The 14,179-nt window shown below is 44.1% G+C and overlaps 1 protein-coding gene across 12 annotated transcripts in view; it reads right to left on the reverse strand.

The window, feature by feature from the left end:
- Positions 1–14,179, reverse strand: part of LPP (LIM domain containing preferred translocation partner in lipoma) — a 425,132-nt gene that overhangs the window by 214,993 nt on the left and 195,960 nt on the right. For all 12 annotated transcript variants that reach the window (XM_071566772.1, XM_071566774.1, XM_071566769.1 and 9 more), the window contains one exon: positions 6,717–6,918. In XM_071566772.1, coding sequence (XP_071422873.1) covers positions 6,717–6,909 — 193 coding nt within the window. In that variant the 5' untranslated portion in view covers positions 6,910–6,918. The remainder of the gene's footprint in view (positions 1–6,716; positions 6,919–14,179) is intronic.

Here is a 14,179-nt window from a genome sequence, read left to right on the forward strand (position 1 = left end):
AGCTCAGTCCTGCGAGGGATGGGACCGTAGCATCCACTGCAATGATGGGACCAGAAAAGTGTTAGAGCATTTCTCAACCAGGACAAATTTCTTTTGTCCCACCACTGAGACAATGCCTTCCCCCTGAAGCATCAGTGACTTTTTCAGCTGGTGGCAGAGCTGAGGAGCAAGGCAGGGACCAGCAGATCCCAGTGGAAATACTCTGGTACTCATAGGACTAAATTCAGCATCAAACCAACAGAGTAATGACATATTCCCATGCCTCATCTGGGCTGCAGCAATGGGCCACAACATATTCAAGACAGCCAGCCTCTGCTTCCACTACAGTAAAAGATTCAGCTGCATTATCTCATGTTAGTGTTGAACAACACACACACAAACCAGCACCAGAGCGGCCAAGACATGTCGCTGTGCCTGCATCCCAGCCCCATCCCAACAATCAGCACAGCTCTGCATGAGATACACCAAGAAGCAGGTACACTACCTCTCTGACTCTCAACCAACACAGTCCTTCCAACGAGCAAGAATTCCTCCTGCTATGGAGTACGGACCCAGTACAATCAGAAACAAAAACACAAACACCACAGAATCTTTCAAGTCAGCCTGAATTTACTCTTTCAGGGCTCTCAATGCAAATAATGAATAGACTCTGGACCTGGTTAGCTTCTATGAACTGTCAAAGATTGCAGAGCTGGGAACAGCACAGCTACAACAGAGTGTCTAGTCCAATAAATCCATACTCAAGCTTCAAAAATTAAGACAGAGCTACTGATAGCAGCTGCTGTAAACAAAACCCACTAGGTATATCTGCCTATAAAAAAATACAATAGCAAAATAATAAACAGCCTGACAGTTCATGCTCCCAGTCCCCTACAGACATAGCAGAACATAATTTGTTAGTGCTCAAAAGTCTCTACACACATGAAGAGGAGAAGGGCATGGAGAATCAAGCCATGGGAAATCTGGATCAGCTGGGTTCAAGCATACACACTGGTGTCAATGACATAACCTTACCCTGGAGCTCGTCCTGCTATTATGCCTTGTCTCATGAGTCATTTGCCCAGTCCTCCAACCAAGGTAAATGGAAGGAGATGGTTTAAAAAAAGTAATTAAAACCACAAAGACCTTCACATGAGACCTGTTGTTCATATCTGAAAGGTGCCCAAGGAAAGGAAGGAAAAGGGAAGAGCTTGCTCTGAGTCTCATCCCTTCATTTAGTTTCCATTATTAAATCTGTATTAACTGCTTCCACACCAAGGTGGCAACTACAAAGAAAGACATCAGCACCAATAAATATTGAGTTTAGAAGGACCCAGTTGCATAAACCAAAGTTGTCTAATTTTGTAAAGTATGTCCTGGGAGCCTCAGAGGGTGACAGAAAAGTATGTCCCAGCACCAGGCAGTCCCACAAACCCAAGTCACTGCTCTGTGAGGGATGCTGGCTGCACATCCCTTTCTGGCCAGGCCTGGCACTGCAGTAGCTCAGTCTGGCTCAGGAAGCTTCAGAAACATGCCTGGTCCGATTCATATGAACAAAAAGACGTAAGAATATGAGGAATTTGGTTTCTTGGGAGTGGAGATGATCATCTTTGCTGGAGTAGATCGACTGGGAGCCAAGCAATGATCTGGCCCTTCCCAGAAGGGAAAGATGTATTTGTTCCCTTCCCTACTACCATGAAATCATCCTTCAAGTGACTGCACACAGTGTTAGAATAGTGAATTTAACCCTCAGGGACCTGTGCTAATGCTCATAAATGCAGAACTTGAAAGCCCAACTCTGCAATCCAGCTAAGTCTTCCCAGCTCACCACTGTGCCCCACCTGTATCAGCATAGTGTCATTTGTCTGGGACTTGCAGAGCTTTACTCGGAAGGGAGGGGGAAAGGGAAGGGGAAAAAAGCTTTTGTGGTTACAAAAGGAAGCTTCAAAGCAGAGGGATTCAAACCAAAAGGCATATCACACCACAAAGCTTGCCACTCACTGCGCTCAAGCCATTCAGTGGCCTCAACTCTGGCCTCGACTCAGGCTTTTCTCAGGATCTCAGACTGACAACAGTTTTTGAAGTCCTTGATTCTGGCCTCACAACCCCCAGTGCCACCCCAGCATATCCTGGTTCCCCTGCCTCACTGGCCCTTGTTTGGGAGCAGCTGCCAGCTCTCCTCCCCATGCCACAGAGCAAGCAATCCCATGCCAGCACCACCAGCCCCATGCCAGTGGGTACAAAGCCAGTGGATCAGCCATCACCAATCTCACTCCACACCAGATGCCTCCTTAGTCTGCCCTGGAGGGTGAGGCCCCATTTTCTGGAACTAGGAAAAAGAAGAGAAAGGGGAATTTGCTTCATCTGCAAGCTATAAATCCTTTCCATCTTCCTGAGCCCAGCATAGATGGGAACAGCTGTGTGGCAGCATTTCTGTAAGGATCCAGCCCTGTTCAAGATGGTGAAACACCAATTTAAGTCTAAAAGTTGGAGACCAGCAGAGAAGTAAGTGGCAGCGAAAGGAGGAAGGGCAACCAAAGAATCACAGAAAGGTTTGGGTTGGAAAGGACCTTGAAAGATAATCCAATCCAACTTCCCTGCCATCAGCTGGGGTATCTTTCACTAGATTGGGTTGCTCAAAGCCCCGTCCAACCTGACCTTCAGGACTTTCAACAATGGGGCATCCAACACTTTTAAAAGAAACAAAATTAATACCAACTCCCTGGAAAATGGCATTACTTTGCTGAAGATTTTTTTGGTCAGTGGATACAGAGGACCAAACCCGTTATGCACACTGCTGGACAGGGTCTGTTGAGGAACAGAGGGAGGAGGCAGGTAACACGAAACATGTGAGCACAGACAAAGGAGCCAAACATAAGAAGTGGACTGTCAGGAACCATGGTTGGTTGCTGCCTCATCCATCTCAGGACTGATCTTCTGTCTTCTCCCACAATGAAGAAAAGATGCTCTCAATCTTCAAACACATCTAGCTCCATTCAAGGACCACCCTTGACCCTGGTTAAACTCCTTTAGAGCTACTGTTTAAATGTCTGGAAGTCTGATTTTGATTTCTAGCCCTAACTCATCAGCAGTTACACTACCTGAAAATGCACACTTGTTCACCTTGTAGATAAACATCTTCCCCGAGCTTGAACAGCTCTCCTCTCTCTGTGGGGTAAATACAGAGTTGTATAAGATGATGAGCACCTGCGCTTTCCAGGAGCTGTGGTGCTAGTGCCTCCCAGGATCAGGCAAGGTTAATCCCCTGCAAACCCATGACGGTCAGGAATGGCAGCACTAAATCCTCCAAAAACCCAGCCCAGACCACAGCACGTGCAAGTCTGGTCTGGTGTTTGTAGGACCTATAAAAACACAGCTGTGTTCACTTCTTCAGCTCTCTGCATGGCATAGACCTGTGCAGAATGTTAGGCAATGCTGTGGTCTTACTCATGATGACAATGACGATTATGATTATTACTTCTGCCACTACTACAGTCATACCCAGGGGCCCCCAAACCAATCTCTGCAACAGCAAGACATGGTCTCTGCTTTGATGAGTTGATAAATCTGGTCTGAAACAAGTTGCAGCTACTCAGCATGGCAAACAGCAAGGAGGGGGACTGCCAGCACCAGGAAAATTGCTCACTTCACTGGTCTGAACCACACACGCACTGAGTGCTTCAAGTTATATTAAAACACTGCTGGTTTATAAACTATTGGATGTTGTAATTTCACCTTTTTTCAGTCATACAACCATTTCTAACTTCCTTTAAAGTTTCATTAAGTAGCTAATCAGCACCTTCTGGCTGATTTTTGTGCAGGTGTCAGGAAAAGAAAAATAAAATTTAAGTCTAGGTGAGACCAAGGAAATTATTTGGTGGGAGGTGGAAAGGAGAGGGGGGGTACACTCACTCTCCCTACGCATGCACCCACCACCTGCTCCACTGTCATTCCAGTCTTTTCCTTGTGCTTTCAACACAATCAAGAAATAAAATCACAAATGTGATCAGCCAGATAGACCCTCTACATGTGAGCAACACACCTACAAAATAATAATGTAGAAACACAAGGCCAAAGGATGCATATTTACAAAAGTTAAAAGCAATGAGCTGAAGAAATCACCAGGAACAGAATTTGTCAGTCTTCCAAAAAGAGATTCCAGATACAGTTCCAGCTGCCAAAGGCTGCAGGGAACCAGCTCCAGCAACACTACTGGGACAGGCAATACTGTGATGCACACGGTCACTCTCTGCCCCATCAGAGCCCTGGAACAGCCCTTTCCCTGAGCAGTACCGCTGCTCCCACTCGTCTCTGGCAGAAGGAAGCACAGTAATCCCTATGTTCCTCCACCTAAGCAGCTCTGGCAGGGTAGGAGAGATGAAAACACACCAGGGTGCAAGGGGATGCTGCAGCTCCGCTCACTACAGACTCACAGCTAACCAGATGGGAAAGACCTGTGACCAAAGAGAACAAATTTGGGCAAAATGACTCACAGTGCCCCTGTATGCAGGGAACCAGTGGGGCATGGGACCATCTCCCAGGCTGAATTATTGCTGCAAAAACCAGGGAGGTCATTTTAAAAAACAGTTAGGGAGCCTGGAGGAGAGAGGGGAGCCATAGAAAGTGAATGAATCACACTGGGCTAAATATTTCTTACTGCCTCACTCACCTGCCAGATCCCAGAAGCCTCATGCTCTCTGGGTTATATATGTCTGGGTAATGGTTTTGCGTGGACTGCTGACAGCGTCCAGCACCATGTCACCTTCTGAAAGTGGATTAGCTTAAGCTGCAGGTACACTGTCACATCACTAAGCCTGTCTCTGCCCAGGTCGTGGCCAACCTTTAGCTCTTCCAGGCCTGTCAGGCAATGACAGGATCTCCAAATGCCCAGCATCAGACAAGGCAAGGGAGTGACACTGACAAAGTGCCCCTGTGAGCTCCTGATTGTCTCCCAGTTTCCAACAGACCCGGCAATGCCTGAATGCTCATGGGACCAGGTCCTCAGGGTTGCACTAGAGATGTTTGCATGTCTGGTCTCCCCCTCTCAGCCTGCAAGTGCCTGTTGTGCTCTTTGGGAAAGTGTCCTTCTCCACATGCCAAGAAGCAGAGAATTTTTTAGAAGGTGATAATATTCCTGAGTCACATATAATCAGTCCTTCAGTCACTAAAGCACTGAGAATTAAGACATACTGACCTTTTTCACACACACAAAAAAGTGATTGATCAAGAACAGTTTTCCTAGAAAAAATGGGTTATTTTTCATTATTATTTTTAATTTCAGGGGAATTAGAAAAATAAGAATTTCAACTTAACAGTGACATTTTCTTTGCATTTCAGACTTTTTAAATTCCAAATGTCTTCTTCTTACTATTTCTCAGTAAGTTTTGTTACTGAAGGCAGAACAGGTGCATATGACTTCACTTTCCCCCCTCCAACACATTTTCTTTTTTCGTTCTGAATTCTCCGAAGTTAAGAGTGGCAGAGAAAAAACCAAAACACTCACCAGACTTTTCCAACTTTTCTACAAGCTAATCCTTCTCTTTAGAAAATCACTCAAGTGTAAGATTTAATGTGCTGCTTTGCTTTCCTGTCCATTATTCTGTAGTTTTCCTAAAAATGCATACGACTTTCAAAAAACAGAGCAGAAAGAGTCAAAAATACACAAATTATATTTAACTTATTGTATTCAATACAAAAGTGGGAAAAGTGGTGATGGAACAAAGCAGAGCATCCAAAACCATATAAACCATACACAAAAGCTGTTTGGGTAATTTTCTTGAATACAACTGAGCTTTTCTTTTGAGGGAGGGTTGGAGAGGAGGAAGAAAAGAGTTTTCCACCCATCAATAACTACAGTAAATCATCAGGAACAGAAAAGTCACTTTTCCCTAAAAATCCCTGGCCTTCACCTTGTTTCTGCTGCTGTAAGGTTCCATCACACACTCTCCACTGTCATCTAGGGGCATCCCAAGTGCTCCAGCTGGCAGGCTTCCAGCTGCAAACCCCAGAGGCACTTCCAACCAAGCAGTCCTGATGCTAGGAACTTCCTCCCTCCATGTGTCCACAAGTCAGGAACCCAAATCCCATGCTTGCTGTTAAATTACATAAAGAAAGGAAGACTGAAGGCCAAGACACAATAACTGGCAGGCATTTGTTTTGCTAACATAACAGAGGCTATTGCAATGGTCACGTAAATATTCTTCAAATTACTTCATGTTCAAGAGTGCTCCACAGTAGAGGGAAAAGAATAAAATTAAAACAATCCAGCTAGTAGGGTAGAGAGGAAGCACTTCTAGACTTGTTCTGCCAAACTTATGCCCTACCACCCCCAATTATACCCATATTCCTACAGATGAATCCCATGTTTGTAAAGGATTCCCACTGCCTAGGAGGAAAGAACCAATACTGAAAAGGGTTGTTTGAGCCTGACCTCCTTGAATCATCACATGCCAAACAAGCAGAACCCTTTCCAAAGTATCAGTCTTGGACATGGAGCATCTGCTTCCAATTAAACCCAAGAACGATCTGGCCCCATGTCCTCCCCTGGCACTGCATCTCTCAGGAGCACAGGTAGCAAGGGTAAGAGTTACCTTCATATTGTTCTTGATATCAATGGCTGAAACAGGAAGGCTTCCACAAACTCACCAACAAAGAGCAAGTCAAGAACAGCCTATGTTAGCAGCCAGTTTCTCTGAATTAGACGGTTGTGGTTCCTTCCTGAAAAAATAAATACTCACCATCACCTCCTGGTTGCTTGTATGGGTTGTACTTTGGTTTGGGGGCAACGACAGGCGCAAACTTCTTTGGAGTCTGCTGGGTGGACACCGAGATGCTGGGAGTCCCAAAGGTGTGTGTGGTCTCCATCCTTGCAGTAACGTGACCAACAGGCTCGTTGGTACTCTTGGGTGGCAGCCAGGATGGGTGGGACATGGTTCAGACCTGAGAGGAGAGGCAAAGAGTCACACATACATTACGAATTTAAGCTGGGGAAGTAACAGTTGCACTCCTACTATTCTGATGGTTTATGAAATCAAACCCAAAAACCCCTTTAACACATTTAATTGATGTATGCTTAACTTTACACAATATTGCTCCTAATGTATAGAACTTAAGATATAAACTTGTCTTTCTTTCCCCAGCAGGTCAGAATTACTTATCAGCTTACTGCTGGTGCCTACAAAAAGTATTGCTGTTTACCTCTTCAAATCAGAGCAGAGATAGGCTGATAATCTGAAGCAGCCCATCAATCCCACCACCCATTCAGCCCAGTAGTGACATTATTTGCCTTTCCCTATTAGGCTTTCTTAAGTACATTAAAATACAACAGTGTAGGTGCTCTGGGGAAAAGTCTAGTCACAGATAGGCAGACACACGTCCAAAACACACTTTTAGCACTTTTTTCACATGTCATTTAGGACCTCATGCCCCAGTGGTTTTCATTCAGACTTTTAAGAAAAAGGATTTCAAAAGCAGTTAATCATTCTTGATGCCTCCATTTCTGAATGCCCAGCTTAAGACATTTTAAAAGCATATCAATTTTGAAAAAATGCCAGAATCCCACAACTGCTGACAACCAGGCTCCTTTTAGACATCTTGACTTGTATAACAAAAAAACAGAGGCAGCTCAAATCATTACTTATTTATGAAAATCTTGGCTTTGGCCTCTTAAAAGCCTACATCACTTTTGAGAACTGGACTCAGATGATGCTGAAGATGCTGCCCATAAAAATCCTGTTCATTGCAATAAACAAGTGCTTTTCACCACACACAAACCACACTTGCTGGGAAGCAATGATAGTCCTACAGTACCATCAGATGATCCTATGGAGCTGGATTTGAGAAGTGATGGAGAAACAAAAACCCCACACAAAGCTAATGTTAATTTGGAGCTCCTGAGCACCACATCACTTCTGCCCAAACACTGCTTTGGTGTTAGAACTCCTCAAGGCCACTGAAACCAACAGGCAGCTGTGACCGGATAAGAAGGTATTTGTTTTGCTCACGGAAAAAGATAAGTGCAAGAGATAGCACCAAATCATGGGAGACATGAGCAGACCAACACAGCAGAAAGGCACTTCCACCTGGGAACAACAGGGCAGAACAGAGCAGCTGCTGCATTCACACAAAGGTGGTCTCTAACTGCAGCAGTAAAACACAATCTTGCTGCGGCTGAGATGGAATAGAGTTGCAGCTTTGCTGGGCATGGCACCAAAGGGCTGTATCAGCTGCTGTGAACAGTTTTTCTAGGTCAGGGTGGGATAGACAACAGACGAAAGGTTGCAGGTGCAGACCCCCTTGCAGGGGCCACTCCCAGCCTACCTGGGCATATCCTTAGTGCCTCACAACCAAGATTTCCATGCACCCATACTTCTTCAAGAAACAAGCACCACTAAGCTCTTCAACCAGTACCCAGGATTTTATGGAACATTTAAGTGGATAGAAGACATTCACAATACCATATTTAAGTCTACCTATTTTTAACCCTTCCTGTTTCCTAATTTGGGCTCACACATCACTGGAAATCAATCTATAGTCTTGAGAATTAGGAGCAGAGTTATTCTGCCAGGTTATCCTGGCTGCCTCCTACAAGCTTCATCGTGAAACAAATTCAGTCGAGCCCTTTATCAAAGAAGCAAATGAAGACCCTTGGGTATAAACTAAAGAAGGGATTCCTGTGGGTTCCGCTATGGATAACCATGTCCTTGAAATTGTTGTTGGCAATGCTGAGTTGTCAGGAGAAAGGATCAAAGTCTCCACATGGCAGTGCAGGACAGTACCTTCAGCTAACAGTAATGGCTATTTAAACTGATGGACATACATGTGTGATCATTCCAACACAATAAATTTATTCCAGGTTACAGGTTTCCTACTTGAGAAGTAATTTCTACTTTAAGTACCATGGTCTGACCCAACACCAGGAGATAGACATTTTGTAGTCTTCTTCCATCCTCCATCACTCCTTGTGTGAGAGAAGAACTGGCAAGCGCCAAATATCCGTCCCAGAACTTTTGCCTCTTCCTGGCCATGCAGTCTGACTGCTTGACATGCAGACAATGGTTTTAATTCCTACCACTACAAAGTGAGCCTGCTGCACTAGGAATCAAGTACCAGTGAAGGGAGGACACAGGCTGGCTAGAAACAAGGCAGACAGAAGCATGGCAGGAGCAGCCTGGATATGGACAACTATCCAAGGCTGAGCTGCAAGGGTGTAGTTTTCCTACTCCATATGCCTATCATCCAAACCTATGATAAGAGTGCACACCATCTTTCTGAAAGCAAAAAGTAAAAGGCAGGTCCTCCCCACAGGGCTGGAGAGGAAACCAGCCGTGGTGGGTGGAGGTTGAGGGCACAGGAACCACGGTCCCTCTGCCTGGTACTTCCCATTATCAACACAAGCCTTGATGGACCTAGAAAATGACTGTCACTGCATCAGTAAGATTTACCTGCACTGACACTTCCTCCTCCCACATCCTTCAAAACTGTAAAAGCAGCAATAAAACTCAAGCAACTATCTAGATTTTAACATCAGAAAGCAATAAGGGCACTCAGCTAAACAGGACAAGTCTGCACTCTGCAGAGTTATTACATCCAAAGACAACTGCACTGTATCCATTTCTAAAAGCATCCTGGAGCTTAATTCTGACAGGTTTTCAGCCTCTGACTTGATGGTTCATAGGAAAGAGCATCCTGCTGCATGAAGCACTCTCGGGCCCTGGACATTACCTCCATACTGATTCAAAGCCAAAAAAACCCCAAAAAAACAGTACTATCTAGATCATCAGATCATCACCATTCCTGTTCTGGAATGTTCCTTAACCACCTTCCAGGCAGCATGCCTTGGTCCCTCTAAGCTCACGGGGTCTGCCAGGCTGATGGCAGGGCTGGGTTGCATGATGCACAAACCAAGAATGTCTGCTTCAGCAGCCAGGTTGCACAGTGCTGAGGATGGTTGAAGACAATGAGAAATCCAATGAATGAGCTTCAGAAGCAGACTGCTCTTAGGGACAGCTTGGGAGTGTGAAGAACACACTGCTGTAACTCAGCTGCTGACTGTAAGCTGGCACACAGCTCCCTCTCAGCTAACCTCTAAGGCCTTTATTTTGGCCATGGTTGTATTTTCTAATTGTTTCCCTGTTAGCCTTTTCTCTTCCTCTTTCTCTCCCTCTCATTTTCTGTTATGTGTTTACTGTCACTTGTTTTTGCTATCTGTGCCTTGACAGTGTTTTCAGCAAGTTCCCTTCTCCTCGTCTGTTTCAGCCCCAGCTCCCCAGCCTCAATTAAATTTAGCCTAACTACTCTGCAAGAGCACAGGAAAAGAAAATGAATTAATCTCTTTTTAGCAGCTGAATCTAAACTTCTGGGTTTGCTGTTATTTTACCCCCGTTTTGTCCATTTTGTCAGCTGGTAAAAGGCCAAAAATGTAAGGGACATTTTGCTTGGAGACACTCACAGCCTCCAAACTCTCTGTAGACTTCTTCATGGCCGAGAATCCTGTCTAGTTCAGACAAATCTGTCAGTGCCCCCTCTCTGTTCCCTGCTATGTTACTTGGTTTTCAATCAGAAGCTTCTTTGGGGCAAAATATTTTCTGATATGGACAAGTAATCAAAACAGCACAGGGAAACTTATGTCACTGCCTGTGTCACTGTGGGTCCTGCACTTGGACAAGAACCTTCAGTAGGTAATGGCAGTGCTTTCCTGCCTCATCAGTGAACACAATCAGCAAACACCTTTCCCTTTTGAGGTATTTCCTTCCATTAAATGTTGTTTTTCACTGAGAAGTTAACCTATCAGTTAAATCTACAGCTGTCCCCAAATTTCTGCTCCAAGCAAATCATTCTTCAGGTATGGTTTGCATTCAACAAGCCCCTTCCCAGCAAACCTGAATAAATCTAGCCACTCAACATTCAATACAGCAAGGCTGGAAAAACTTCTGTCAGCACAGCCCATGTCCCTGGGAACCATCCCAGAGGGACAGCCATCTCTTGCTCCCATATCAGTGTCATGTGTCCCTCTGTCTTGGCTGAAGCCTTGTGCATTTCTGCCTGCCACAGTCCCACAGCCATCCTTGGTCAGCAGGAACTCAGAACAGCTCTGTTCCTGATCTGACTGCTACAAGTTTTGCCTGTCACCCCTTACTCACTGACCACTCTAGCAATACCCACTTCCCAAATGCACTGCCCCATCCTAGCAAAAAAAATCCCATAAATCTTTATGTCACTGCTTTGAAAGCTTTTCTCATTGACCATGTCAAGCAGCCCTTCTGCACTGAACTGTACCCAACTACTGCTCCACAAACCTTCTGTTAAGCTAAAGAATATTTGTTATAAAGTACACATAGGCTCAACTGAAACAATGCAAGTGTTGGAAAATCCAGCACAGCATTAGGTAAATTGTTTGGACAAGCAATTAAGCACCATAATTACAGCTTCTCCTTTATGTCTGGCTTTAAATTTAGCTACCTCTGCTTCCAATCATTGCATTTTGTTATGCTCCTGTCATCTGCATTACAGACCTCAACCTCTTCGTTATACAGATCCTTTCAGAACACAGCCAGGTCGTTGGTTAAATCAAATTGAAACATTTAAATTAAGTATCAATTAAACTCCCTGTAAAGGGCAGGCTTCTCTTGATTCTTTTATGTATGTTTACTCTGAATTCTCTTCAGTTTTCCAGCTATCTTTTATGAAATGGTGGATGATAGCATAAGACCATTTTTTCAAGAATGGCAACTTAAAATAGAAGGAATAAAATTATGAATAACATTAAAAAAAAACATGACTGAAATCAGCTGTGGATGCCTGAGGTTCTGTTATCCTTCCTTGTTTGGAAGCATTAGTCATCACCTACTTTTGGAGGCAGAGGATAAGACCAGACTAACCATGATAAATAACATTAAGAGCAAAGAGTGAAATCATGCTGCATAAAGAAGGAAAACAGTGTGCTCTGGTTCTATCATTAGGACAATCTTAATGCTGTAGGTTCAGAAAATTCTAACCATGAAAGAATACACCACAGCAGAGGAACTGGAATCCACAAATCCTTGGCTGAGACCACATTATCTAAAAATATCAGACCAGGAATATCAATAGAAGGTAATACCAAGCAGTAATAAAACCCTGAAAAGAGGGGTTTTTTGTTGCCTTTTTTTTTAAATGTGTGGGCATTAAGAGCTTGTTTTTGCTTTTAATTACAGGATGTTTTTCACCTTTGAGAAGCAAAGGTAAAACAATGAGGGTTCCAAGTCAATTTAGTCTCACATCAGATAAGCAAGGGAAAGGTAGAGTACCTATTTGTCTACTTTTGAAATTGTTAGCACATTTATCTCTGAGACAAGCTGGCTATTCTGTGATTAGACTGTACCCAAATAAATCTTCATTTCATTTTCTTATTTATAACATGGACCAAATACTCCTTGGAAGTTGATGGACTTCGTCAAGACAGAATATTTTGTCCCTGAGTTAATTAAGCTAATGCTTCACAGCGAGTAGCAACAGTGTTTAACAAAAAACGAGCAACAACCGTCTGTGCTTCCAGACAGTCTGCTCTGCCTTCCATCCCACGCCTTTCTAAATTCACTGGCTTGATGTAGGTCGGTGATGTTTTGTTTTAGTATCACCCATGCATAGTGAACTATCACTCCTAAGGTCAAAGGATTGACTAGATAGAGGGGAATTAGGACCTTTTTTGTTGACATTAAATGCTTGGGGCTTTTCTCTGACACATGATCCAGACATCACCTGACCCAAGTTTCTCTCTAAGGGCTTACAAGAGACTTGTAGAAAGACAAACTGCATTCTCTCCACTCCTTCCTCTCTTCCATCCATGGAGAAGAACTCAAAGAGAAAACTTTTGACTTTTCTTCACCTTCCAGTTGAGTTTCAAAAATCAGCACTAGACCTGAGCCAAGGGGACACCCTTCACAACATCAAATCATGCCACTCATTACCCCTTTGTACAACCTACAAGACTGGATGTCTCTGAACCGATTCATCTTTTTTTTCTGCCTGAAGTCCTCAAATTGCGAATCCAAATTCCCTTCTAAAATACAGTTCTTTGCTTTGTCTTTATCACCTCCATTCCACTAATTAGTCAAATGCAGGAGCTGAGGCTGACCAGAGAGAATTGCTCTTTACAAACTCCCAAAGCTGTTTGTTTTATTTGGCACTTGATGCAGTTAAATGCCACCCCGATGCCCGATCCCGTCAGATCTCGGAAGCTCAGCAGGGTCAGCCCCAGTTAGTACTTGGATGGGAGAACTCCTGGGAATCCCGGGTGCTGTAGGTTCTAGTCCCAAGGACTTCACTGTCACCATCCAAGCTCACTCAGCCGTGGCAGATGAACCTTAGGAGTTAAAGGGTGGTGCCAGTTCTGTGCACGCTGTGCCTCACCTAAAAAATCCACTGTGCAGGCTCAAAGGAGACACCCACGTGGGTAGAGCCCTTCCCACATCTTCATTCATGAAGCCAAGCCATACATACATACATACATATTTGGCACTGTTCCCCTCTGAATGTTAAATGAATTTATTTCTCCACTTATGGCTGATGATCTCTAGCCATGAAGTTCTCATACTTCTTGTGGCCTTCAAAAGAAGATATAATGTCAAAATTCTGATTTCATTAGAGGTCTGTAACCAAACATAGGAAGTGCTATAGGTAGTTAAAAACTTAATGCAAGCTCTCTTGGGATGCCTTTCCCATATGGTACTACTTATTCTCATCAATTTTACATCATATGGGAAATTATGTGATTTGGGGAATTGGGATTCCTTTGGAACTCCCTTAACCACTGTTGATCTGCACAACATCTCTCGGAATTTAAGTCCTGTAATACTAACCAGTTCAAAAAAGCTCCTCCCTCAAGCCCTCCCAGCAGCAAATTGACTACGGACCTTCATGCTTCTGAAACGTCATATCAATGACCAGAACTGCAAAGCTTCAGGAACAACTTTGAGCACTGGGAATCCTGTGCGTGGGGCTGACATGACCTCTACCATCAGTGGGCAGAGCTAAGAATTGCTAAGTGGAGAGCTAAAAAGAATCAACTGAGCCACTAAGACACTTTGAGAGGTGATGAAGAATGGAAAACACCCTCCAGTGACTGCCTTCTTGATCATACGCCAACTTGATGCACATGTACTCCGAGTCTCTCCTAAAGATCAAGTTTCTTTGCTTGCACCCATTTTACACAATGTATGGA

The sequence above is a fragment of the Pithys albifrons genome, chromosome 11 (genome assembly GCF_047495875.1).
Source record: "Pithys albifrons albifrons isolate INPA30051 chromosome 11, PitAlb_v1, whole genome shotgun sequence".
NCBI classification, from domain to species: Eukaryota; Metazoa; Chordata; class Aves; order Passeriformes; family Thamnophilidae; genus Pithys; species Pithys albifrons.